The sequence below is a fragment of the Lissotriton helveticus genome, chromosome 8 (genome assembly GCF_964261635.1).
Source record: "Lissotriton helveticus chromosome 8, aLisHel1.1, whole genome shotgun sequence".
Lineage (NCBI taxonomy): Eukaryota > Metazoa > Chordata > Amphibia > Caudata > Salamandridae > Lissotriton > Lissotriton helveticus.
The window spans coordinates 257,604,129-257,631,806 of NC_136069.1; the positions used below are offsets into that span (position 1 = coordinate 257,604,129).

General features: G+C 42.8%; 1 protein-coding gene across 2 annotated transcripts in view; it reads left to right on the forward strand.

Moving 5' to 3' along the window:
- Positions 1–27,678, forward strand: part of DYNC2H1 (dynein cytoplasmic 2 heavy chain 1) — a 1,763,151-nt gene that overhangs the window by 631,395 nt on the left and 1,104,078 nt on the right. For both annotated transcript variants that reach the window (XM_078657019.1, XM_078657020.1), the window contains exon 37: positions 26,599–26,798. In XM_078657019.1, the coding sequence (XP_078513145.1) occupies positions 26,599–26,798 (200 nt within the window). The remainder of the gene's footprint in view (positions 1–26,598; positions 26,799–27,678) is intronic.

Sequence of the window (27,678 nt, forward strand, 5' to 3'; positions counted from 1 at the left end):
ACAGACATAATGATGCACAAATTAAGACAGTTTAGTCACTAACCCATGCACTCAGTGAGACACATTTAATCAGTCACTCATACAGTCAGCCATGCCCCTACTAAATCCTTCATCAAGACACTTATACATCCACTCATTCTTCAATATGTAAGACATATTTTAACTTTACAGAATTATACAGTCACTGGATGTAGTCATCAGTGATGTCATTTGAGATGTCATCAGTGATGTCATCAGTGATGTCATTTGAGATGTCATCAGTGATGTCATCAGTGATGTCACTGACCATGTCATGAATGATGTAATATGTGACATCATCAGCAGTGGATTGCGGGTGCGCGATATATAGTTAGTGCAACTAACTATATATGGAATTTCATTGGTTTTATGTCAATAAAATGTCCAGCTAACTATATATGGTCTCTAACCTATGGTTTTTGCAGTGAATTTTCAAGGTTTTGTAAATGCTAATTCCTAACTATATATGGTCTATAACCTATGTTTTTTTCAGTGCCTATGGTTTTTTCAGTGAATATATATATATATATCACCTCTCATGTAGTGAAACCACAAGGTGACGAGACTATGTGCTGGCCAAAGAATTTTATTTTCAGACAGCCCTCGGACGCGTTTCGCCTGACCAAGCCTGCTGGTCAGGCGAAACGCGTCCGAGGGCTGTCTGAAAATAAAATTCTTTGGCCAGCACATAGTCTCGTCACCTTGTGGTTTCACTACTTGAGAGGTGCAGTGTTGTAAGGACCTGACTTCGGAGGTCCTTTTTTGGGCGAGACACCCGCTGTTCTGGCAGGCGGCAGGTACAATCTGAAGTGAGGAGGAGTTGATATATATACATTACCTACTGGCGGTCGCCAGTAGGTATATATAGTTAGGATTTTTTCTCTATGGGATTTTTGAAAATTCTATGTCTAATAACTTTGGCGTTTGTGGACGGAATTGGCTGAAATTTTCAGGAAAATGGCACATTTTGTTTCTGAGCAGCCCTTGAAAATTTGGGGGGTGTTCGTCAAGGGGGGGCCGAGAAAAAAGGGGGGTCCCAAAACGTGTTTTTAACATTGAGTTTTCCATAGGGCGGTTGGCCTCACTTTTAGCCCGAACGGCTGAATGGATTTGCACGAAACTTGGCAAAATTGTAGGGACTGGTAGCCCGATGTGCCTTTTGTAGGTCTCAATATATGTGCTCCAGTGGATTTTGAGAAATTAACGTTTAAAAAAAGATATATATCTGTAACAGCGGACCTGGCAGCGTCCCAGGACGCGTACTTTACGCGCAACGGAGCTTTGTGAAGCGAAGCTGATTGGTTCTCCGGCGTCTGTCAACATTCCAAAAAGTCCGTAGCGGCCGCCATCTTGTCTCTCGGTAGGATCGAGAGACAAGAGGAGGTCAAAACAAAGGGGGAAATAACTATAAGGGGGCATAGTAGATCCTCGCTGACCCCCTAGGTTTGATGTGGAGGTTTTAAAAGGGCCCCGTGGGGCAAAAAAAAATAATAATAATAATAATCGAACGGCTGAATGGATTTGCACGAAACTTGGCAAAATATTAGGGACTGGTAGCCCGATGTGCCTTTGCTAGGTCTCAATATATGTGCTCCAGTGGATTTTGAGAAATTAACGTTCAAAAAAAGATATATATCTGTAACAGCGCTCCGCTTCGCGTAACGGAGGTTTGCGAAGCTGATTGGTCATTCTGTCACTGGGCTATAGTTGGGCTACATCTGGCTGATATTTGGGCTACATTTGTTTTTTTGTGTGTCTGGCGGCCATCTTTGGGCTACATTGGGCTACATTGGGCTTCATTGGGCTACATTGGGCTACATTTGGGCTCCAACATATATATAAGCCAATGTAGCCCAATATATATTTTTCAAAGTTAATTTTCGTAAAAACCACTGGAGCATATATCTTGAGACATAGCAAAGGCACATCGGGCTACCAGTCCCTACAATTTTGCCAAGTTTCGTGGAAATCCATTCAGCCGTTCGAGCTAAAAGTGAGTCCAACCGCCCTATGGAAATGAAGGAAATGAATGGGTAATTTGTAATTAGCAAATAGCTAATCGCAAACTAGGAATGGTAAAGAATCGCTATTTATTCCTTAAAGTTCGCTATTTAGGAAATGCAAAAAACTTTGATGATACATATGGCGGTTCATCTCTAACAAGATAAGAAGCATAGGGATACATTTATGATGACTGGCGCATCACCAGGGATGTGTTAGTCATTCTGTGCCGCTGTTCCGTCACCTATGGTGTGCTGCATTTACAATGCGGCGCATCATGGGGCAAAAACAGCACAGATGCGTGATGTATCTGTGCCGTAAAGGTGGCGCATTGCTGGAGTTGTATCGCAAGTGTGATGAAGCTCCAGCAAGGGTCGGGGGTGCCCCTGTCGCAGGGTTTCTGTTCTCACACAGAACTGTGGACAGAGGATTGGAACCTCGGCGAATTAGGGTGTCCCAAAACTCACGTTAGTAATCAAAAACTCCTTAGCAAGCTAGGTACAGTGTCACATTGGATATAACAAACTCTCAATGTTTAGACAATCCAGAATATGAACTTATAGTACCTCAGGATACGTGGAACTCATGAACAGTCGGTCGTTATATATTTCTTAGAAACCAGAACATGGAGTTAAGAAGAACACATGTGTATTTGAAATGTTTATTTACTAATGCCGTCTTCTCAGGCGTAGTATCTTAGATAATACAAGTACACATATTATCAGTAGCAAAATTACCAGCATAGTTACTAGTACATAAAAAGCGAATGGTGATAGTATGTTAACATGCTGTAAATGAATAAGAGTTAGCAACACTTATAAGCAGCCGTGGGCCGTGGAGGGAGTTACGGTGAGGCAGGGAGGCGGGGAGGGGGAGAAGCAGGGTGGAGAATACAAGTACACATATTATCAGTAGCAAAATTACCAGCATAGTTACTAGTACATAAAAAGCGAATGGTGACAGTATGTTAACATGCTGTAAATGAATAAGAGTTAGCAACACTTATAAGCAGCCGCGGGCCGTGGAGGGAGTTACGGTGGGGCAGGGAGGCGGGGAGGGGGAGGGGCAAGGTAGAGAGGGCTCCACCCTGCTTCTCCCCCTCCCCGCCTCCCTGCCTCACCATAACTCCCTCCACGGCCCGCGGCTGCTTATATCTCACCCTCCCTAATACACATATTATATTATTTGCTAAGAAGGTCTCTTTGTGTTGGTTTAGGGCGTGCCCATACTTTAGTGTCTTAGATTTGAAGGAATCACATCAGCATACACCAGCTCTCTCTTCATGTGAACCGCATCAACTGTTGTGTATGTGTGTTCGGCAAAGCAATATAAAACCCGCCTCATGCCCAGAATTGGCAGAAGTTGCACTTATGTTATGAGTATGAAGTCGTGGAGATCAGACCTCATAACAATTCTGTATCGTGTTGTTCTTGAAACTTTAGCACTCGCTGTACAGATATAGTTTAACAAGCAAAGCAGATAGTAGAGCAATAACATATTATTCTCATGTAAACCACGATGAACTACTAGGTGGAAAGCTAAAGCAACAACTAAGTGTCGTGTGCAGAAGTTGCAAAAAAGGAAAAATGGCGTTTAAACCGGTAATGAGCCCATGCTAACTTAACACGGTGTAAAGATATCCAGGACCTAGATGACACCTCCCCATGATCCGGAAACGAACTGAATAAGATAATAGAAGTGCCATCTCATGAGAGCAGATTGCAAGTTTATATGTGGACGGTCCGCAAGGTAAAGCATTAAAAACTAGGAAAATTTAATGCTAAAGAAAAATAAAACAGCCAAGTACTTTATCGAGTCTTAAGCCAATAGGCAAGGTAAATAATAAAAACTTGACAAATAAGTCAATGAATTGTCAATGAAATGCTAGTACTCAGCATATCAAACATGAAAAAGGTCTATGACATAACTGTGTATGCAAAATAAGCTGCAACAGCCTCCAATAGGAAGTCACCGTCTTCATCCGAAAACAGTTCAGCCATCCAATTTAAAAGCGGAAAAGAACATACGTGCTCTCCCAGCACCGGATCCTCTATCACCATCAGAGGACAGCTCGGTGGGTTTTCAAGAAAGCTCTGTTCCAAGAAAGACTGTGCTGCCGCCAGTAAATTCCAGGGACCAAGTAGTCCATGCATCAATGCCACAGCCATAATCCTTTCGCCAGGACAAACCAACTCGTGAGTAATGATAGGAGTCATCAGCTGATTAAAGTCGACGTCAGGAGAAACCGGTCCGCAGAGACACAAATCAATGGCCCAATCGAAATCACAGGTCAGGCAGTGAAATACAGGCTGGACACAGGTGAAGTAGGAGAATCGAAAAGATAATCCATATGCCGTGCTTAATATCGCCAACGGCATTGTGCCATAATATTCTAGCATGCGATTGCGGAACAGTGTCAGCAGCTGCAGGGTGGGAGGTTGCATAGGAGGGACATCCATATTTAAAAATGTAAAAAAGCACAAGAGCGTCCGCTGGTAATGCAAGTAAAAATGCCAATCCACGAACCAGAGTGGAGAAAATAGAATGAAAGGAAGCAGGGATGACTCCAAAGATTTTCTCAAATGAAGTCACGAGACCACTGGTAACAACTTTAAAAAAGTGCGCCAGGGTCTTTGTGGAGGATGCGTTAAAGATAGTCGGAACCATCTTGCTGAAATTGAAAGGCAAATCTGAATTGAAAAGGGTCTGCACCTCTGTACGGGTGTTCGCTATGTGAAGCACGAAAGTTTCACGGGCCGAACTCAAGGCCACCTCTCTCTGAGACAAAAGAGCTCTTATTCTTGCCATGCCGTTGAAATCCGTCCCAAGGTTGGTATTTGTGGCCAGATTGAAAACTCCCTATGTTCATGTGTGGGAGGAAATAGAACATTTCTGCAGCAAATAACCCGTTCACTTACTGTTACGATAAAAGGAATACTTTTAATTAACTCAGAACAATCTTCATTATTGAGCATCAAATAACTACCATTTTCCAACAACTTGAACGTGGGGATGATAGCAGGAACTGGCGTGCCTTGCAACACGCAAGCCATATTTGGTCGGTGTTTGTTGCATGAACCGTGTAACTGTATGTGCCTACACATTAGTGAATGATCTGGCGTCTCAGTGCATTCCTCTCCATTCAGATAAACTTCTTGATCATCTTTGAAACATCTGTATGTGTATGGAAGCGACCAGACCTCATGAAGAAAAGCACTACCTAAAGGTTCATAACGACCTATTGGTATATATTTCATACAATTTGAAAACTTATATAAAGCAAAAGGCAGCGTTATTAAACCGTGGATAAGGCACGTTGCCAAAAAACCCGCAATCCTCTGCTGATGATGTCACTGAGCATGTCATGAATGATGTAATATGTGACATCATCAGCAGTGGATTACGGGTAATAGTATCTCTAGTTTACTCCCCTATAGCTGTCTTTCTTTTAACATAAGTGTCTGTTTCCTTCCCTTATACTTACTGTTTTTGGTTCGCTTCTGGTTCGCGTACCGGCGAGCGAACTGGGAAGCGAACTAAGAGAAATAGAGGTTGGCACAGTTCCAAATATTGTACCAATTTTTTAATAACGGGGAGGTAGTTCTGAAAAGAACTTTTTTTTTAATTGTTTTTGTTGTTTTATATTTTTTTTATTTTTTTTCGGAACATTTTTTTACTTTTTTTGAATTTTTCTGAACAGTTTTATATTTTTTTGGGTTTTTCTTGGAGGGGGCAATGAAAACGATTCATTGTAAAGGGCTCAACAGGAGCAACAAAACAAAAAAAGAAGTATTTATTATTTTGGGCGTTTCGTACAAACTTGCATATGATAGTCAATAGCTCTGTTGATCAGAGTGATGCTTTTTTCTCCGTAGGAAATGAATCCATCGCAAAATACGCAGATGTGTTTTACTTCACCAAATTTCATTTGTATATTTGGCAATCTCCCTGCCCTCTGGTCCCGTTACTTCCGGTACAACAGATCTTCTGGCCATAATAGGGAGATTATCTAGGTCGTTCCGAAACTGTGCAGCACTGTAGTTGTTAGGATGCCACCTAGTCATATGGCGATGCATTGTGTAGTTTCCGAAACTGTATTTTTTCTCGGTTCCTCTGGACAGTCTATCTTGACATATAAGGCAAGTTACGTATCTTGCATTTACTTTTTTCTGACCTTTGGGAATTTTAAAAAATTGCCAAATGAAGTTTTCTTTCCGGTGAGACGTCCTGGGCTGCTCAGGCAAAAACTGCCTCTCTTCGTGCTCGTCGTCCTGTTCCTCTTCTTCCTCTTCTTGTTGAATTATAACTTGAGCAGGTGGTCCACTCTTCCTTGGATGTGGTGGAGGTGGTGGGGAAGCACCAGCTGAAGCTACTAAAGAAGCCATTGCTCAGTGATCACAAAGGGTCTTTCTCTCACAATGATGAAAGTCAGAGTGAGGAAAGAAGGAGGGATTTTCATCATTTGGGAAAAACAAGAGTTCTCAACCAATCAAAAGTGTTCATTTTAGATTATATGACCTAGTCTTACATCATTAGGAAACCAAAAGTGAAATGAACCAATGAAAAGTGTTATTACCAAGTCACATGACTTGCTGTGTTTACGTTAAGCGCTTTGCAGGGCCTCCCGGTTTGCTTCCAGAAACCTGCGCTTTGCGACTCGCTTCGCGTACCAGTTCGCTAACGTAGCACGTCATATGACGTATCACGCGACAACGTGAAACGTCATGCGGACGGGAGGCGTCACGATGTTGTTTTCTAACGCGGCACTTGCGGTAAAGAAACGTTTACCGGCTCGCGGTCTATTTCGCGGCATCAAGGTCAGCTAACGGGAAGCTTCCCGATTCGCGAAGCGGGAACGAAGAAAAAAAAATATTTTAAAAAAAAATTATTCATAAACATATAAAATATTGTTGGGGATTTAAAGAAGAATAAATTTAACAGCTACAGATATTAGCTGTTAAAAAACCAATGAAATTCACAGAAAAAACCATAGGTTATAGACCATATATAGTTAGGAATTAGCATTTACAAAACCTTGAAAATTCACTGAAAAAACCATAGGTTATAGACCATATATAGTTAGGAATTATCATTTAGAAAACCTTATTTTACTCACACAAAACCATTGAAATTCCATATATAGTTAGTTGCACTAACTATATATCGCGCACCCGCAATCCACTGCTGATGATGTCACATATTACATCATTCATGACATGGTCAGTGACATCACTGATGACATCACTGATGACATCTCAAATGACATCACTGATGACATCACTGATGACATCTCATTTGACATCAATGACCACATCACTGATGATATCATTCATGTGACAATACAATGCATCTCCTCACATTTTAATATAACCTCTGTTTCACCCAGTGTTAAAAAGAGAGTATAATTTTTGAAACCATTGACACACCAATACTAGTTACTACATACGCACTCACTGATTGCTACGTCTACACACACCTTCACTCATTCACCCATACAATCATTCATACATACAATCACTCATCTTTACAACACTATCATATGCACTCATACACCTATACAGACACTCACAGTCTGCCACTCATCCATGGAGTTACTCACACACCTAGTCAGTCCTGTAAAGAATCAATGACACTTCCATTTTCTTGTCTATACAGTTAAACATAGAGCACCTTACATTTTCAAACATATACTAACACATACTTACCTTCTTATACAATCATTGATACAAGTACAGATTGATCTGCACAGAGTCACACACCTCCCAGCTAGCCACACACACACTCAGTCTCCCATACAAATACTTGGGCAATCAATCAATAACCCATATAGTTACTCATATAGCTACTGATCAACACATGCAGCAGTTTACAGAACAACAGACATAATGATGCACAAATTAAGACAGTTTAGTCACTAACCCATGCAGTCAGTGAGACACATTTAATCACTCACTCATACAGTCAGTCATGCACCTACTAAATCCTTCGTCCAGACACTTACACATCCACTCATTCTTCAATATGTAAGACATATTTAAACTTTATAGAAACAAAAAATCACTGGATGTTGTTATCAGTGATGTCATCAGTGATGTCATTTGAGATGTCATCAGTGATGTCATTTGAGATGTCATCAGTGATGTCATCAGTGATGTCACTGACCATGTCATGAATGATGTAATATGTGACATCATCAGCAGTGGATTGCGGGTGCGCGATATATAGTTAGTGCAACTAACTATATATGGAATTTCAATGGTTTTGTGTGAGTAAAATAAGGTTTTCTAAATGCTAATTCCTAACTATATATGGTCTATAACCTATGGTTTTTTCAGTGAATTTTCAAGGTTTTGTAAATGCTAATTCCTAACTATATATGGTCTATAACCTATGGTTTTTTCTGTGAATATATATATATATATCTATATCTATATATATATATATATATATATATATATATATATATATATATCTATACTAATATAATAAAGAGAGAGCCCAAACCTTTGAAGCGGGTAATCTCAGGAACCACAGCACCAATCACAATACCCAATACAGCATTGGAAAGGACAGTTGCAGCAGATGGACATAGGCTATACAGCTGCCCACCATATACATTAGGAACGAAAAGAACCTTACCGGCAAAGTAGTCCCTTGTGGGCGTGGGCGTGGGCGTGGGCGAGGCGCGGCATGACGACAAAAAAAAAGCGTTCCTTAAACGTGTGCGTTGTGCTGGGGGCGTGTGCTGGGGGCGTGAACAAGGCCAATGGGCGCGGCAATTGCAATTGGGCAGCACCAAGAGGTGTGGCCAATGGGCGCAACAAACGGCAACAATTGCGCGGCACATCCCAAAAAAAAACGTGCCTTGAGGGTGTGTGGAAAACAAACGTGTGCGTTGGGCAGGGGGCGTGGCCAAGGCCAATGGGTGTGGCAATTGCGCGGGAGCAAGAGGCGTGGCAATTGCCGTGCTTAGGCGGAGGCAGACGCGACTGATCGTGCCTGCGGGGACAATAACTGCACAGTATCCTGCGCGCTGTCAGCCAGTCAACTCTCTCCATAAAGGACCGTGCCTGTGGGGACACTAACTGCAGCATCTCCTGCGCGCCGTCACACACTCAACTCTCTGCATAAACGAATTGACACCAGGCGCACAACATCAACCAGGGCTGGGGCCGGGCTCAGGCGGCGGGATGACGCGACTAAGCGCGCCTGCTGGGACACTAACCTTTGAACTGACTGCACTTTCCCACCCGCGCAGCGTCCCCAGCGCGTGCTGTCACCCACTCAACTCTCTGCATCAACGACTTTACACCACAAGCACAACATCAAAACAAACTGGAGCCGGGCCTCAAGCGGGGGATGATGCGATTCAGTGTGCCTGCAGGGACACGAAATTTACAACTGAATGCACTTTCACACACGCTTACCTACAGAAGTAGAGTAAATACACACTAGAGACATCTGCTAATACTTCTTACTCCGAGGTACACACAGTATCTGCACACACATGCCTAACTATTGTGACACTTCATGCTAAAAATGTTGTCTACCGCGAGATTTTAAAATAAATTTCCCTTGCCTATTACACACATTGCACACATTCTATTTCATACCCGGACAACGTCGGGACGGGCTGCTAGTATATGTATATAGTGAATCATGGGAAATTAGTAATATCACCTGACCATGAACATTCTTTCTTGCAGTAATGATAACTATCTATAATGATGCAGGTTATCATTGAAATGAGGTACTATCTGGGCATACTGTACACTGTCAATGTCCTAACTAATTGTATTTGGGTCCTGGTTACTACATTTAAAGTTAGCATAATGGGAAGTGCCAATAGTAAGCAGATGTGATTTGCTAACTGGGCATAGTGAAAACTACCCATGATGGCAACGTATAAGTAATAGAAATTGGCAATGATAGGCAAACTCATTGGTCTCCAAAATTTAGCTTAAGAGCAACATATTGATCACAACACCCTAAATTATATGAAGAACCAAATATCTGCAGGAGACATCAAGTGGCTTAAACCCTCTGGGGCGAAGATAAGCGACAGGAAGATAGGCACAGAATATCTGATATCCTCCAGGCTTTTCACTCTTTCACCTTTAACACCACCGCTGTTCTGTCAGGACTAATGCTTTCTTTTTTCAAGGTAGACGATTTAGAGTAAAGACAGTCTGAAGCCAGCACGACAGCTGCTCAAATAGAGTTTCCTGTAGCTACTGAACTAATGTACATTCACACAACTGGCAAGTTGCAGAACAGATAACAACCAGGTTTTCAACAGTTTACTAAATTGCTGGTATGATGGAGCTCAGGAGGTAAGTTTTTCCAGGTCTTAAATGCCAGAAAGGACATCTAATGGTGGGTATCCTAAATAGATGGGCCTCTGATGGTGTCAAGGTTCTAGACGGAGTATAGTGTCAAACTCTATGTGAGATATTTGAGGCCAGAATTGTAAAAGCTCTGTGGACCAACACAAGAGCTATACAACAAACACACATTTGTAGAGACAGCCAGGGAAAGTTGTTTAAGATAGTAAGATATCGACAAATGGCAAGGTATCTATATATACAAATGATGTGTCCGGTTACATTGTAGAGTCTTACAAAGTGAACTAACTGGAGAATAATGTAAATAGGAAAGTGATGACAAGGCCTTTATTGAAAATCACAAATTATGCTATCAGGGCTGAAAACTGCAGTGTGCTGCCTTTAAAATTATGAAAACGTACAAAAGAATGCCTGTTGCAGCTGGGTAAGTTATGGAATTGTTAGATTTTTGTCTCCACTATTCAGATTAAAAGCCCTACAGTGTAGAAAATTCCATTTATTCCGGTGTGAAATTGGGTTGTTAGGTGTCTGGAGTGTGAGTCCTGGTCTAGCAACAGTTATAATCCCTTTCAGGGTGAACCACAAAAAGTCACTAAATTAACCTGTGCTTAACCCTGGGTAGCTTGGCACAAAAAGCAGTTAGGCTTAACTTCGAGGCAATGTGTAAAGTATTTCCGCAGACACACAAACTGCAAAAAAGTGAAAACACAACACAAGAAAAATCCCAAACTAATTTAGAAAAAGAAAGTAAATTTTGTTAAATTATATGACACCAAATTGGCAAAATTCCAATCAGTAAAACCGTCGTTATGAATTTTTAAAGTTTTAAGCAAAATCTAGTGTCAAAAAGATTAAAGCACCATGTGCGGACATCTAGTTCCATGAGACCGAGTACTATAGTTTTAGCCAGCCCCTATGGAGCGCGGCTCGGATGCAGGAAGTGGATTGGGCCCTGCCATAATTGCCAAAATGGAAGTTGAAAAGCTCCAACTGGAAGAAGTAGATGGATGTCGTTGAAGACAATCCCGCAAATTTGGATACTCCTTTTGTGAAGGACCGCTAATACAGATTTGCTGCTTCAGAGAAGCTGCTAAGTCAGTCTGACCGACGATGCACCCCGGGTGGATAGGCAAGCAAGTTGGTCCCAGTCTCTTCCTGGTTCTCAGAACACTTTTTGGCCAAATTTTGTGAAAGTACTGAGTTTTGGAAACTGGCAATTTGAGCACCATTAGCACCACAACCAAGGGTCCAGGACTGGTGGGGCACCTCTTGGAGGTTCAGGACTCACTCAGGCTGGGACCAGGTGAGCTTAAAGATGGTGGGAGCCTGTTATGTCCCTGAGGAACTGAACATAAGGCCAGCAAACTAGCCCTTGGAGTCACTTCTTTTAGTCATGGGTGCAAGTGTAGATGCACGATTCAACAACAGGACCGGCCTCTGAGGGTTCAAGGTATGCTCCAAGCAGCAAAGGAGTCCTCCCAGGTATAGCAGCCATCTGGGAGAGTGCACAGCAGGATACAGCAGCAGGCACTCCTCCTGGAGTCTTTTCACAGGTCCAGTAGTGAACTGAAGAGTGGGTCTGAAGATCCTATTTTTATACTCTGGTGCCCTTCTTCTGGAAGGTGGGGGAAGCTTCTGGAAAGGTTCTTTGAAGTGCATGGAATTTCCTGACTCCACTGTCCTGGCTCCAAGTTGGCTGCAGTGATAATACAAGGCTGTTAGACCCTTTATGTGAAGGAAGAGCACAGGCTATACAGGTATGAGTGGGGCTGTGCTGAGCTCCGACCCCATCCTGCTAGCATATGGCTCATAAGGCACACCTAATACCTTCATTGTGACTGTCTGAGAGGAATTCACAACGTTTAACTGTCAGCTACACTCCGTCATGTGACTCAAGACAGGTTACAGGCACAAAGGGCTGAGAGCAGGAAAATGTAAACGTTCTAAAAGTGAACTATATACACAGAGTATACACTGCGACTCTTTTATGAAGTGTACCACCCTCCTGCATATAACTGGGTAAGCCTCCAACCAATGTATTATTCCAACAGCCAGGCGGTCAGTTCTCACTCAGGCTGCATCTCACATAAATAATAGAATGCAACTGAAAGGGTTTCTGTTGCTGATATATATTATCCTACAATTTATATTTGCAATTGACAGTACAAACAGTATTAACAATATGTTCAGGCGACGCAATGCTTAAGTGTGTGCAAAAATACAAAAAATATATACAAAAGACACAAAATAGTGCTCACTACTTCCTAACAAATTTTTATAGACAAACGTGCATGTAACATAGCACAATGTGGATTATCAATAATTAGAGAACCAAGGTAAATATATGTCGACGTTTTGACCCTTTCTAAGTTTTAGGGTCTCCTCAGGACAAATGTCATGTGGCTCAGTACCTGTATAATGTGGGGAGACAGAAACCCAGGCAATACATCCGACATTAGTGACCAAATCATCACTCATTCTTCTGTATAACGTGGAGTCAAGTATCAGTAACTCACCATCAAGTGGTATGCTAAGAATTACGGCTAGAACACACCACAATTCGTGTTCTTGTGCCCACCACTGAAATAAGGTCAGTCTAAGTCACAACATCTTTCAAGTCCACTGAATTTACTTAATCCAGTGCACTTCCAAATCATGTCATCCTGCCAACACAGCTCCAATATGTCATCAAAGGAGTGATATCTAAAACATATGTACCAATGCCACAATATGTAAGCTAGTCCTGTCATAGCCAATCATCCTGGCGTGACTATTTAACCACTGCATGTATATGTTGAGAATTAATGCGTACCATGCACGTACTACCATGGCAAGATTGTTGCTAATGAGGCACACCAAGCTGCTATTTTATGTGTCCAATAGAAATAGCATGTGACACTCATACAGTGTCACTACCCTGAGGTGCATGTTGTAGACTGACACCAATCACACATCACAAGTGATGTTAGGGTCTAGTTGGACCAGAGCCAGTGTAGTGTTAAATCCATAAAGTGTAGCACGTAAGTCACGTGTGAGTGTGGACTCACGTGGCTGTTATTGGGCATAACAATTCACATGCTGAATAGAACCATGCAGATTGGTGGCACTACCTATTAACCTGTGTGCTGGACGTGTACGATAAGGGCCTTCAACAGAAGCGGCATGTATACCAATTATCTGGCTTAGGTTAACCCAACCACGCGATGGGTATGTTTCATGCAAACAATCATGCTCATGCCAGTGAGGCTCTAGACACGAACCGGTGTGTAGTAGAATCATTTACGTTAGTGCCGCATGGTGTGTTGTCTCATGCGACTCGTGTGTGTGGAAAATAACATGCAGCTGAGGTGTGGAATATCAATGCTCTGTGTGCAAGTCATGTGTAATGAGGACCTTTATCTTATAGACATGCTGTTAACGCTGGGAATAATCAATAGTGCCAAATATCGATCTTGCTCTGAATGCATCCAGGAATTATCAAATAATTACATGGTGGTTGTATTGCAATAGAATCGACCAGTGCAGTTATGCAAGCACAATCACTTACTAGTTGAGACACTTGTGATGCTCTAAAAAATCCATCTCCGCTGTTTGACAAAGTACTTATTCAGCATGGGAAGCCACGACAGAGACTCTCTTTTATCTATCATTGAGTCTCAAAACACTTGTCCGCTAGTAGCGGCCACCATCTTGGGAAGGAACACTCCCATGTAAGAGTTGGTGTTAGCTATGTGACTGGTCTACGTTCATGTATAGCAACTGTGATATCCATGTATAAGACTATTCCCTGGTGCCAGTGTGTGTTGAAAAGCCTAGACAACACAGAGTGTGTATGTATACTTATATCTTTGTGCCACTAGCTTCATAGGATCCGTCAGGTCCACATCATACATAATTAGCCTAACGTCAGTGTTTTGATGATTATTGAGTGTGTCAGTCATGTCATATTTGCAATAAAGTGCTGGTAAGACCATAGCGCATTGTTAAGTCATTCCAGCAGCAATGCATAGTATTGTGTGAAGTCCCTGGGCCCAGGTTCACCGTCAACAGTATTTAAGTAACATAGATATTCTTAAAGTGGCAATTTCAAAATTGTAACGAAAAACAAGACTTTACCATTAAAGTTGGTTTACTATTACAATTTCATAGGTACCACACAGGACATCTCAACCGGCTTCCTGTTAGCTATGGGGTTTCTGGTTGTCAGTCGGTATGCGCCCTGTAAAAGCAGGAACCCTCACTCTAGTTAGGATGAGTAAAGTACACACCTAAGTTTGCCTGTGCTCACCGTCTTGTAGCTTGGCACAGAGCAATCAGGTTAAACTACAGAGACAATGTGTAAAGCATTTTTGCACACATACTGTAAGACAGTGAAAACCACACAAAAGGACGGATGTATGTCGTTACAACGCATACTTTTACCAGGCATGCCTTTACAACGCAGGTTTTACAACGCAAGTCGTTACAACGACTTGCGTTGGGGGGCGCTGGATAGTGAATAGTTTAATTTACTATTCCAACTCCAGTCCCCGTGGATAGTAGGGAAGGTTTTGGATAGTAAATTAAACTATTACCTATTCTACAGCGCCCTCCAGCGCAAGTCGTTGTAATGACTTGCGTTGTAAATCCTGCGTTGTAAAGGTACTGCGTGGTAAAAGTTGCGTCGTAAAGGATGTTTCCCCAAAAGGACTCCACACCAGTTTAGAAAAATAGCCAATACTTATCTAAACAAAACAAGACCAAAATGACAAAAACCCAACATATATAAATCAAGATATCACTTTAAAAAGGTTTATACAGTTCAATCCATATAAAACTATGGATGCGTCATTTTGTAGCTCAGAGTACCCGGGATGTATCAAAATCAAATACGAAAACAGGCACAAGGGAGGTGAGGTGCCGGAAAAGCAAAGCAATGTGCCGGTTCCTTACTTTCAGGGAAGGTGATGCTTCGTTTCTTTACTCACAGGGAAGGTGAGGCATTGGTTCCTTGCTCCCAGGGGAAGTGATATGTTGGTTCCTTACAGCTAGGCAGGAGAGGTGATGTGTTGGTTTCCTACTGGGAGAGGTGGTGATCCGTCAGTTTTCTTACTGGGAGGGGAGGTGGTATGTTGGTTTCTTACTGCGAGGGGAGGTGATACGTTGTTTCTCCAGTGATGCAGCCTCAGTTCCTTACTGAAGCCGAACGTTGATGAAGAAAATGGCAGTCAGGTGCTATGCGTTGGGCACTGGAGGTGATGCGTCACTTTACGAGGCTTTGCGTTGTCTTGTGTCGGTTTTGCAAGGCTTCCCGGCAGGACATGGCGATGCTTCACGTAATCCGGCATTGGTTCTGAGAGAGAGGCTTCATCGCAAAACTTTGCATTGCTTTGCTCCGGTTTTTACACAGATCAGCTGCAGAACCCACTTCTGAGACCCTTTGACTGGAGGGAGGTTGGTCAGGCAAGGGCATGACTCACACATGGCAGAGTCCAGCAGCACCAGCAGAGTTGCAAGAAGTCTTTTGTGTCCCTGAGACTTATTAACAGGAGGTATACACACACAAGCCCTTGGAGAATCTTGGCAACCAGGATACAGAAAGCTAAATTCCAGTCCGTTCAGTCTCCGAAACAGAAGCAGCAAGCAGGAGGCCAGCACAACACAGCAACAAACAGAGTGACAGTTCACCTCCTACAGCTTCTCTAGCTTGGCATAATATACTCCTAGTCCAGAAGTGTTCTAAAAATGGGGTGTCAGAGGTCCAATACTTATGCTCCTTTCTGCCTTTGAAGAAGGCATACTTCAAAGGAAAGTCTGTATAGTTCACAAGGCCCTGCCTTGGCTCCAGGCACACTACAGAGGGTGGAGACAGCATTGTGTGAGGACAGGCACAGCCGTATTCCGGTGTCATTGATATCTCCTCCCACCACTCTAGCTCAGTAAGGATATGCACCGCACACCTCAGATCCCTTCATGTAACTATTTAGAATGAATGCACAAGCAGCCCCTGTCAGTCTAAACCAGACGTTAATTCCCCAGGCAGGCAGAGACACAGAATGATAAAGCAAGAAAATGCCCACTTTCTAAAAGTGACATTTTCAAACACACAATTTAAAAAATAACTTCATGAAAAGAAGTATTTTTAAATGCTGAGTTCAGGGTGCCCAAACTCCAAATCTAATCTAATCTCTTCCCAATTTGGAAGTTACACTTGTAAGATGTTACTAGGCCGCTCCATTTGCTAATCTATGTGAGAGATAGCCCTTGTAATAGCTGGTTAGCAGTGGTAAAGTACCCAGAGTCTTAAAGCCTACAAAAAGTGGTTAAAAAAAATAAGAAGGCAAAAGGTTTGGGGATAACACTGCAAAAAGGGCCAGGTCCAACACTCCAAATTAGGAATTGCGGCTTATTGAATGCCATAAGGAATTACCCAATGTTATCCTATGTAAAGTGTGGGCTTCACAATAGTGAAAACACATTTTGGAGTTGTTCACTACTAGGACATGTAAAACTTGTAAGTACATGTCCAACCTTTAATCACACAACACCCTCTTCTATGGGCTACCTAGGGCGTAACTTAGGGGTGACTTATATGTAATTAAAGGGGAGTGTAAGGCTTGCCAATTGGGGGTTTAAATGCCAAGCCAACATGGCAGTTAAAACTGAATTCAGGCCACAATGGCAGGCCTGGGATATGTTTTGGAGGTCTACTTAAGTCGGTGGCACATTAGGCATGTCAGGCCACTGGTAGCATTTAATTTACAGGCGCTGGGTATATGGTATACCTCTCTCAATAGGACTTATAAGTAAATATATAATGCCAATCAGGTATATGCCAATCAAACCATGCGTAGGTGAGTGAGCACAATCACTTTAGCACTTGTTAGCAGTGGTAAAGTGCACAGAGTCCCAAGGCCAACAAAAACTAAATCCAGCAAAAATGGGAGGCAAGTAGGCAACAGCTATGATCCAGGATCCCGATCTTATAAAGCTAAATATAAATCAATTATTAATCCTGAGAAATAGTTGAGCCTCCATGTAGTTTCCCTAAGGGGCTATTCAGGAATTAGCAAAATCTGTGCAGTGGTGGCACTTTCAAAGGCTGGAAAGCAGAGTGCATTAAAAAATGCATTATGTAAACATGCAAGGTGTGATACCTGTGTGGCAATATAGAAAATTGTTAATTTTGTATAAAGTCGAATGTAAAGTGATCTTACAGTCTATCAAGGTCTACAGTATTATTGTTTTTTTTTGCCCTGAATTACATTTGTCACAGAACCTTCCAAAAACTCAGTGAAAGAGAATATTGACAACCCTTTGTGGTAGCCTTTTATAGTCTGTTCTGAGAAATGTTACTGTTATGTGTAGCAGCAGGTCGATCCACACTTTAGGTGCAATGTCAGAGAAGGTTCAACCGCCGGAACATGTTTCACGTATCAGTTGGATGTGTACAAGTAGGAATTTGGACTAGTGGAGGTGTCTGGAACGCTAGTGAAAACAGATACGATCATTGAGTTATGCTGGACCATTGTTATGTAGTACCTTAAAATTGTTAGTGAGGAGTTCCAATTGTGCTTGTTTACGAATAGAGAGCCAGTTGGAACAATGTGAGTGCGCTGTGGAAGATTGAGAGTGATTCTGACCGCCATTTCTGAATAGTCTGCAGTCTTCGGGTGAGTTTGTTGTTGATCCTGCATAACGAGTGTTCCCGTAGTCCAGCTGGCTTGTGAAAAGGATATACAGGACTGTTTCCCGACTGTGGCGATCTACTCATGCCTAGGTTGTAGTAGTAAATGTGGGAGGGATGAGAGAGTGGCTGGAAAACAGTGGAGAGTGGCTGGAAAATAGGGGATACCTATTACTAAACAGAAGGGGTTTAGGGACGAGTAAAGAGGGGTTATGGGTGGGATTTGGGGAGAGACATGCACCCACTCACGAAATAATAAGCCTATTGCTATTCACGATCTTAAATTCTGTAGTTTCTATAGCCAAAAAGAAACCAAAACAGTTCTAAATGCCCTCCAACTCAGACCGGGAGTAAGTCCTGCACCACACATGGCCAACCACTGGTACCACAACACACTCACATAGAAAATAATGGAAAAAGTGAACACCCCATAGGAAATAATATTATTGTAAATTAATTTTTTTGATTTTTATTTAATGATAAAACAGTACATAAATATAAAATGATATTTCTTTATTATATATATTTTTTTATAACCCTTATAAAATGTAAAAATAACTTTAATTAAAAAAACAAGTTAATTTAATTGAATAGAACCTACAGTTTCAGAATTGAACTGAGCCACGCAGTAGGTGCGGCAAGTTTCGCTAAACACCCACCTTAAGCTTATACAATTTAATTACGTCCAAAAGACCTATTTACCACCAGCACGCCTGCAGGTTATGTACCCAGACACTCCTCCTAAATGTCCAAATGCAGCCCAGATGGGGCTGCATTTGGCCACAGGTTTTGGCCATGCGAGGCCCTGAGATGCTGGTTGGAGGATGTCACTAGCTATATCAAAGAATGGACAGAGAAACATGACCTGATTGTGCCAAAAATTTGTTTGCTTGGGCTCAACAGGTCTAGCAACAAATGTATAGACATGGCTCTTGCAAAACTGTAAATCACCATGAAGTGGAGATCATAGGTAGTGCCGATGTAAGGAGGTGGAAAATGCACCTGCCCAAGGTTGTCAAAGCTGAAATCGATGCAAACTCATGCCGACAGGGGTTGTGAGTAGACCCAACTGACATTTGAATGAGATTCAATCCTTAGGGTCGTTAACCTTCTGGTGGCAAACCGCCTTGAAGAATGATTCACATTAATTAACAGCTCTTTATATTCTATGCATAGATTATTGTATATTGTATATTGTCTGGCATACCTGTGGCATGTGCTAGAAGTGATGTCTCAGACGTGAGTCCCTTGCTCACTTGGCCACTGGATTCAAGATAGCCTGGCTGATCGGGCTGGACTGTTCCCATGAGGCACAGGGTCAGACTGATTTGCATATAGCCATGTCTGAAATGGGGTGGCGGAGTGGGCTAAAGAATGGGGATGGATTAAACCCAGATCAGTTGACTGGGGGTGAGTGTTTGATTTGCTCAAACGATCCGTCCATCATCCCCTTTTGTATCGCTTTGTTCGCCCTAAGTGTGGCAGGGTATGCTCAGACGTGAGTCCCTTGCTCACTTGGCCACTGGATTCAAGATAGCCTGGCTGATAAGGATTATGAATCCGAAACCGGTCCAAGGATGCTTGTTTCCGTTCCATGAAAGACATGGCTTGGCAGTTCGGGCTGGACTGTTCCCATGAGGCACAGGGTCAGACTGATTTGCATATAGCCATGTCTGAAATGGGGTGGCTGAGTGGGCTAAAGAATGGTGATGGATTAAACCCAGATCAGTTGACTGGGGGTGAGTGTTTGATTTGCTCAAACGCTCCGTCCATCATGCCCTTTTGTATCGCTTTGTTCGCCCTAAGAGTGGCAGGGTATGCTCAGACGTGAGTCCCTTGCTCACTTGGCCACTGGATTCAAGATAGCCTGGTGATGAGGATTATGAATCCGAAACCGGTCCCAGGATGCTTGTTTCCGTTCCATGGAAGACATGGCTTGGCAGTTCGGGCTGGACTGTTCCCATGAGGCACAGGGTCAGACTGATTTGCATATAGCCATGTCTGAAATGGGATGGCTGAGTGGGCTAAAGAATGGTGATGGATTAAACCCAGATGTTATCCTATGTAAAGTGTGGGCTTCACAATAGTGAAAACACATTTTGGAGTTGTTCACTACTAGGACATGTAAAACTTGTAAGTACATGTCCAACCTTTAATCACACAACACCCTCTTCTATGGGCTACCTAGGGCGTAACTTAGGGGTGACTTATATGTAATTAAAGGGGAGTGTAAGGCTTGCCAATTGGGGGTTTAAATGCCAAGCCAACATGGCAGTTAAAACTGAATTCAGGCCACAATGGCAGGCCTGGGATATGTTTTGGAGGTCTACTTAAGTCGGTGGCACATTAGGCATGTCAGGCCACTGGTAGCATTTAATTTACAGGCGCTGGGTATATGGTATACCTCTCTCAATAGGACTTATAAGTAAATATATAATGCCAATCAGGTATATGCCAATCAAACCATGCGTAGGTGAGTGAGCACAATCACTTTAGCACTTGTTAGCAGTGGTAAAGTGCACAGAGTCCCAAGGCCAACAAAAACTAAATCCAGCAAAAATGGGAGGCAAGTAGGCAACAGCTATGATCCAGGATCCCGATCTTATAAAGCTAAATATAAATCAATTATTAATCCTGAGAAATAGTTGAGCCTCCATGTAGTTTCCCTAAGGGGCTATTCAGGAATTAGCAAAATCTGTGCAGTGGTGGCACTTTCAAAGGCTGGAAAGCAGAGTGCATTAAAAAATGCATTATGTAAACATGCAAGGTGTGATACCTGTGTGGCAATATAGAAAATTGTTAATTTTGTATAAAGTCGAATGTAAAGTGATCTTACAGTCTATCAAGGTCTACAGTATTATTGTTTTTTTTTGCCCTGAATTACATTTGTCACAGAACCTTCCAAAAACTCAGTGAAAGAGAATATTGACAACCCTTTGTGGTAGCCTTTTATAGTCTGTTCTGAGAAATGTTACTGTTATGTGTAGCAGCAGGTCGATCCACACTTTAGGTGCAATGTCAGAGAAGGTTCAACCGCCGGAACATGTTTCACGTATCAGTTGGATGTGTACAAGTAGGAATTTGGACTAGTGGAGGTGTCTGGAACGCTAGTGAAAACAGATACGATCATTGAGTTATGCTGGACCATTGTTATGTAGTACCTTAAAATTGTTAGTGAGGAGTTCCAATTGTGCTTGTTTACGAATAGAGAGCCAGTTGGAACAATGTGAGTGCGCTGTGGAAGATTGAGAGTGATTCTGACCGCCATTTCTGAATAGTCTGCAGTCTTCGGGTGAGTTTGTTGTTGATCCTGCATAACGAGTGTTCCCGTAGTCCAGCTGGCTTGTGAAAAGGATATACAGGACTGTTTCCCGACTGTGGCGATCTACTCATGCCTAGGTTGTAGTAGTAAATGTGGGAGGGATGAGAGAGTGGCTGGAAAACAGTGGAGAGTGGCTGGAAAATAGGGGATACCTATTACTAAACAGAAGGGGTTTAGGGACGAGTAAAGAGGGGTTATGGGTGGGATTTGGGGAGAGACATGCACCCACTCACGAAATAATAAGCCTATTGCTATTCACGATCTTAAATTCTGTAGTTTCTATAGCCAAAAAGAAACCAAAACAGTTCTAAATGCCCTCCAACTCAGACCGGGAGTAAGTCCTGCACCACACATGGCCAACCACTGGTACCACAACACACTCACATAGAAAATAATGGAAAAAGTGAACACCCCATAGGAAATAATATTATTGTAAATTAATTTTTTAGATTTTTATTTAATGATAAAACAGTACATAAATATAAAATGATATTTCTTTATTATATATATTTTTTTATAACCCTTATAAAATGTAAAAAGAACTTTAATTAAAAAAACAAGTTAATTTAATTGAATAGAACCTACAGTTTCAGAATTGAACTGAGCCACGCAGTAGGTGCGGCAAGTTTCGCTAAACACCCACCTTAAGCTTATACAATTTAATTACGTCCAAAAGACCTATTTACCACCAGCACGCCTGCAGGTTATGTACCCAGACACTCCTCCTAAATGTCCAAATGCAGCCCAGATGGGGCTGCATTTGGCCACAGGTTTTGGCCATGCGAGGCCCTGAGATGCTGGTTGGAGGATGTCACTAGCTATAGCAAAGAATGGACAGAGAAACATGACCTGATTGTGCCAAAAATGTGTTTGCTTGGGCTCAACAGGTCTAGCAACAAATGTATAGACATGGCTCTTGCAAAACTGTAAATCACCATGAAGTGGAGATCATAGGTAGTGCCGATGTAAGGAGGTGGAAAATGCACCTGCCCAAGGTTGTCAAAGCTGAAATCGATGCAAACTCATGCCGACAGGGGTTGTGAGTAGACCCAACTGACATTTGAATGAGATTCAATCCTTAGGGTCGTTAACCTTCTGGTGGCAAACCGCCTTGAAGAATGATTCACATTAATTAACAGCTCTTTATATTCTATGCATAGAATATTGTATATTGTATATTGTCTGGCATACCTGTGGCATGTGCTAGAAGTGATGTCTCAGACGTGAGTCCCTTGCTCACTTGGCCACTAGATTCAAGATAGCCTGGCTGATCGGGCTGGACTGTTCCCATGAGGCACAGGGTCAGACTGATTTGCATATAGCCATGTCTGAAATGGGGTGGCGGAGTGGGCTAAAGAATGGGGATGGATTAAACCCAGATCAGTTGACTGGGGGTGAGTGTTTGATTTGCTCAAACGCTCCGTCCATCATCCCCTTTTGTATCGCTTTGTTCGCCCTAAGTGTGGCAGGGTATGCTCAGACGTGAGTCCCTTGCTCACTTGGCCACTGGATTCAAGATAGCCTGGCTGATAAGGATTATGAATCCGAAACCGGTCCAAGGATGCTTGTTTCCGTTCCATGAAAGACATGGCTTGGCAGTTCGGGCTGGACTGTTCCCATGAGGCACAGGGTCAGACTGATTTGCATATAGCCATGTCTGAAATGGGGTGGCTGAGTGGGCTAAAGAATGGTGATGGATTAAACCCAGATCAGTTGACTGGGGGTGAGTGTTTGATTTGCTCAAACGCTCCGTCCATCATGCCCTTTTGTATCGCTTTGTACTCCCTAAGAGTGGCAGGGTATGCTCAGACGTGAGTCCCTTGCTCACTTGGCCACTGGATTCAAGATAGCCTGGCTGATGAGGATTATGAATCCGAAACCGGTCCCAGGATGCTTGTTTCCGTTCCATGGAAGACATGGCTTGGCAGTTCGGGCTGGACTGTTCCCATGAGGCACAGGGTCAGACTGATTTGCATATAGCCATGTCTGAAATGGGATGGCTGAGTGGGCTAAAGAATGGTGATGGATTAAACCCAGATCAGTTGACTGGGGGTGAGTGTTTGATTTGCTCAAACGCTCCGTCCATCATGCCCTTTTGTATCGCTTTGTTCGCCCTAAGAGTGGCAGGGTATGCTCAGACGTGAGTCCCTTGCTCACTTGGCCACTGGATTCAAGATAGCCTGGCTGATGAGGATTATGAATCCGAAACCGGTCCCAGGATGCTTGTTTCCGTTCCATGGAAGACATGGCTTGGCAGTTCGGGCTGGACTGTTCCCATGAGGCACAGGGTCAGACTGATTTGCATATAGCCATGTCTGAAATGGGATGGCTGAGTGGGCTAAAGAATGGTGATGGATTAAACCCAGATCAGTTGACTGGGGGTGGGTGTTTGATTTGCTCAAACGCTCCATCCATCATCCCCTTTTGTATCGCTTTGTTCGCCCTAAGTGTGGCAGGGTATGCTCAGACGTGAGTCCCTTGCTCACTTGGCCACTGGATTCACGATAGCCTGGCTGATGAGGATTATGAATTCGAAACCGGTCCCAGGATTCTTGTTTCCGTTCCATGGAAGACATGGCTTGGCAGTTTGGGCTGGACTGTTCCCATGAGGCACAGGGTCAGACTGATTTGCATATAGCCATGTCTGAAATGGGGTGGCTAAGTGGGCTAAAGAATGGTAATGGATTAAACCCAGATCAGTTGACTGGGGGTGAGTGTTTGATTTGCTCAAACGCTCCGTCCATCATCCCCTTTTGTATCGCTTTGTTCGCCCTAAGTGTGGCAGGGTATGCTCAGACGTGAGTCCCTTGCTCACTTGGCCACTGGATTCAAGATAGCCTGGCTGATGAGGATTATGAATCCGAAACCGGTCCCAGGATGCTTGTTTCCGTTCCATGGAAGACATGGCTTGGCAGTTCGGGCTGGACTGTTCCCATGAGGCACAGGGTCAGACTGATTTGCATATAGCCATGTCTGAAATGGGGTGGCTGAGTGGGCGAAAGAATGGTGATGGATTAAACCCAGATCAGTTGACTGGGGGTGAGTGTTTGATTTGCTCAAACGCTCCGTCCATCATCCCCTTTTGTATCGAGAAGTGATGTCTACGGCACCTATATTGGTGCCACCTAGATGCGCTGATGTCAGTTCTTTTCTTTCTGTCAGTCATCTGTAAGTTCGCCTGAGCAGTGCATGTTTCCCCTATAGGATAACATTACAGCATTGGAGGCTCATGCCTTGGATCTGACAGCTGCCAGTTTCTACTGCAAGTTAGATAACATCTAAAGTACTCACTTGGTTCTGATAATCTTGGTGTCAAAATGTATTTAGAAATCTGTTATTTTTGTAAATTGGTCGCGAGTTTCTTCAGTGCGTGTCTCATTTATTGACTGTGTGTACAGAAAATGCTTAATAGTACCCTCTGATAATCCTAAACTGCTTGCCCACCCTACCACAACACGAGCATTTAGGATTATTAATTTAAGACCTGTAAGCCAATAAGGGTCCTCTGGACTTTCTACATAGTGGTACACATTTTGGTACACTACATAAAAAGCCAGCCTCCTACAACCGCCATGTGGTACTGCAACAAGCAGGGCGGAGTAAGGTTGTGGACCCTTTGTCAAGAGGCCCTGCATCTCTGGCCATGGCTGGAACAGCAGGGCATATAACTTCTGGTTCCACACCTGGCGGGCTCTCTAAACGTTAGAGCAGACAAACTCAGCTATCATGCCTAGCGGATCACAAAAGGCAGCCCCACTGGGAGGTGGCGCAAGGTCTCTTTCGACAGTGTGGAGAGTCTTGGTTAGATCTGTTTGCCTCCATCAAGAATGCGCAATGTCAGCAGTTTTGCGTGCTGGAGTTTTCAAGGTGGCTCTCGATCAGAGACGCCTTTTTGTCTCGATTGGATTTCCAGCTTCCTATATGCCTTTCCATCCATGCCACTCCTGCCCTGAGTTCTCAAGAAGATCAAGAAAAACTAGGCCCAAGGCATCCGTGGGCACGAGAGTCTGTTATTCTGAACTATTGTGCATGGCCATCGGTACTCTGAACAAGCTGCCCCTTCAGGAGGATCTTCTGTCACAGCAGCAAGGGAGGGTTCTCACCCGAACCTGTCCAATCTCCGTCTTCTGCTTTAGCACGCAGAGTTCTGGTCCTGGATATCAGCCAGGAATCAATATGGGCTTCCCTTCACATGTTTACCAAACATTACTATCTTGACAGTCAGATGGGCTTTTCGCTCCTTCTGGCCTGCAGGACATCCTTGTGTAAAATTGGTCCGCAGACCCACTTCTGGTGAGAAATGGCTGGGGTATGTATTTAGTGGTAACAAATCTACGACTAGAAGTCTCAATCAAATAAAAAAGTTACTTACCTTCAATAATGCCTTATCTGGTAGAGACAATATCCGCAGATTCCTTACCTACCCACCCATCCTTTCAGCTCTGTGAACCAGTTTCTATGGACAGGGCTGACCTCTATCAGAGCCCTAGTTTTCCACACCAGTGGTCCGTGTTCTTCAATGCTCCTCGCTTCTGGCGTGGAAAGTCGTGAAAAGAAACTGACGTCAGTGCGCCTAGGTGGCACTTATATGGGTGCTGTGGACGTCACTTCGGACGCGGATGACACTGGCAATGCACGTGGAGCCGATCGACTCCATCTAGCGGTGCGCAGGGGTGCTGCTTACGAAAAATCTCCCAGATCCAGACTAAACCCTGGGAAATCCAAAGGTAAGAAATTTGCTGCTAGATCTAGTGTCTACCAGATGAGATGTTTACCAAAGGTAAGTAACTTCGTTACTTTGTCTCTTCCCTCATCAAGAAACTAGACCTTCTTTATTATTGGAAGTCATTTTTGGAATCATTTCTTAATTGGCTTTATGTCAAAGGGGAAGAAATATGAATAAATGGCATATATGCTGCTTTCAGGATGCAACTTGTTACATTCGTATTCCTGCTATCTATCAGTCATACCATTTAGCTTGTTGGCTGTGTTGAGACAGATTTGTTGGTTAAAATCGAAGCTTGGAACTATGTAATATATGAAGAGGTATCTGCAGGAAATATTACGAAACATTATAATAATGTGTTTATTCCAATGACACAGTGGCAGTTTCCTGTGATATAATTTGCTTTTCTGTTTAAATGTTGATGTCTTGAGTGATTCCAAAGTGGTACTTGTATTGATATCTATCTCCAACTGATATGCAAAAAGGAGACGTAAAATTATATCTCTCTTGTTATTTTCAGATAATGAAAGTCATATGGTGGTACAAGCTTTACGGCTTAATACTATGTCAAAGCTAACCTTTGCAGACTGTTTCCGTTTTGATGCCTTAATTAAAGATGTATTTGCTGGAATCAGCTTCAAAGATGTGGAAGACATGGAGCTTAGTGAGGCTCTACAGCAGGTCTTTGAAGATGAAAAGCTGGAAATCATCCCAAGTCAGGTGAGTGATATCTTCTTAGTGGATTTCAAGAATCTAATCAACGCTCTGAGTTATCTCATCTTTATTGGTAAAACAAGCTGATAAGCCAATTAATATGAGAAGTATTTCTGCTCTTCCACATAGATTTACCTAAATATTCATATAGATTAGCTTAGTAATTGACTACTTTCTGTATTCCCTTGTTTTGCACAAACTGTTTATACAGCAATGAATCCTTCTCAGATTCATTTTAAAATACGTCCCTGCTGTGAGGATACCACAGAACACTTTTAATCAACATTTTATTGAAAAGCATTCATATTAAAGCAGACACATGCACTCATTGTTAACTGTATGTACAAGCAGACACTAATGTGCCTTATTGACAATGACTGACTAGGGCAGGAGCATCAATCTCCTAAGCAGAAAAACTGCATACAGTGTGCCAACTAGTTTTCTATAGTTTTATTTTGCCTGTTTAACAAGAAGTTCTCTGAATGCTCTTTTTCAGGTTATTTTTAATTATTTCCGTTTTTAATCACTTCTCTCTTTTTATCGAGTATGTTTTTTCTTGAGGAAAGCCTGTTTTTGGCACATTTTTCTTTCTGTGTGAAAGGCCTCGGGCAGTACATTTTAAGTTCTGACTGGAATTCTGCTTTTGCTGACTTATTTTCCTTTTCTCAAGTCATAGTCTACTATTCAACCATTGGCACTTGTTCAGGCACAGTAAGGATACATGTGGGGGTAACAGAATGTATGTACTGTACATTTAACTTGAGTGGGTAATAGGAGTGCGAGAGGTAAAATGGGCCAGTGACTTTTGATGGCTGAAATTAAAGCATTGGATGAAGACCCGGAAACATCTAGTCAATGACTCTATCTGGGTAATTATTGCTTGAAG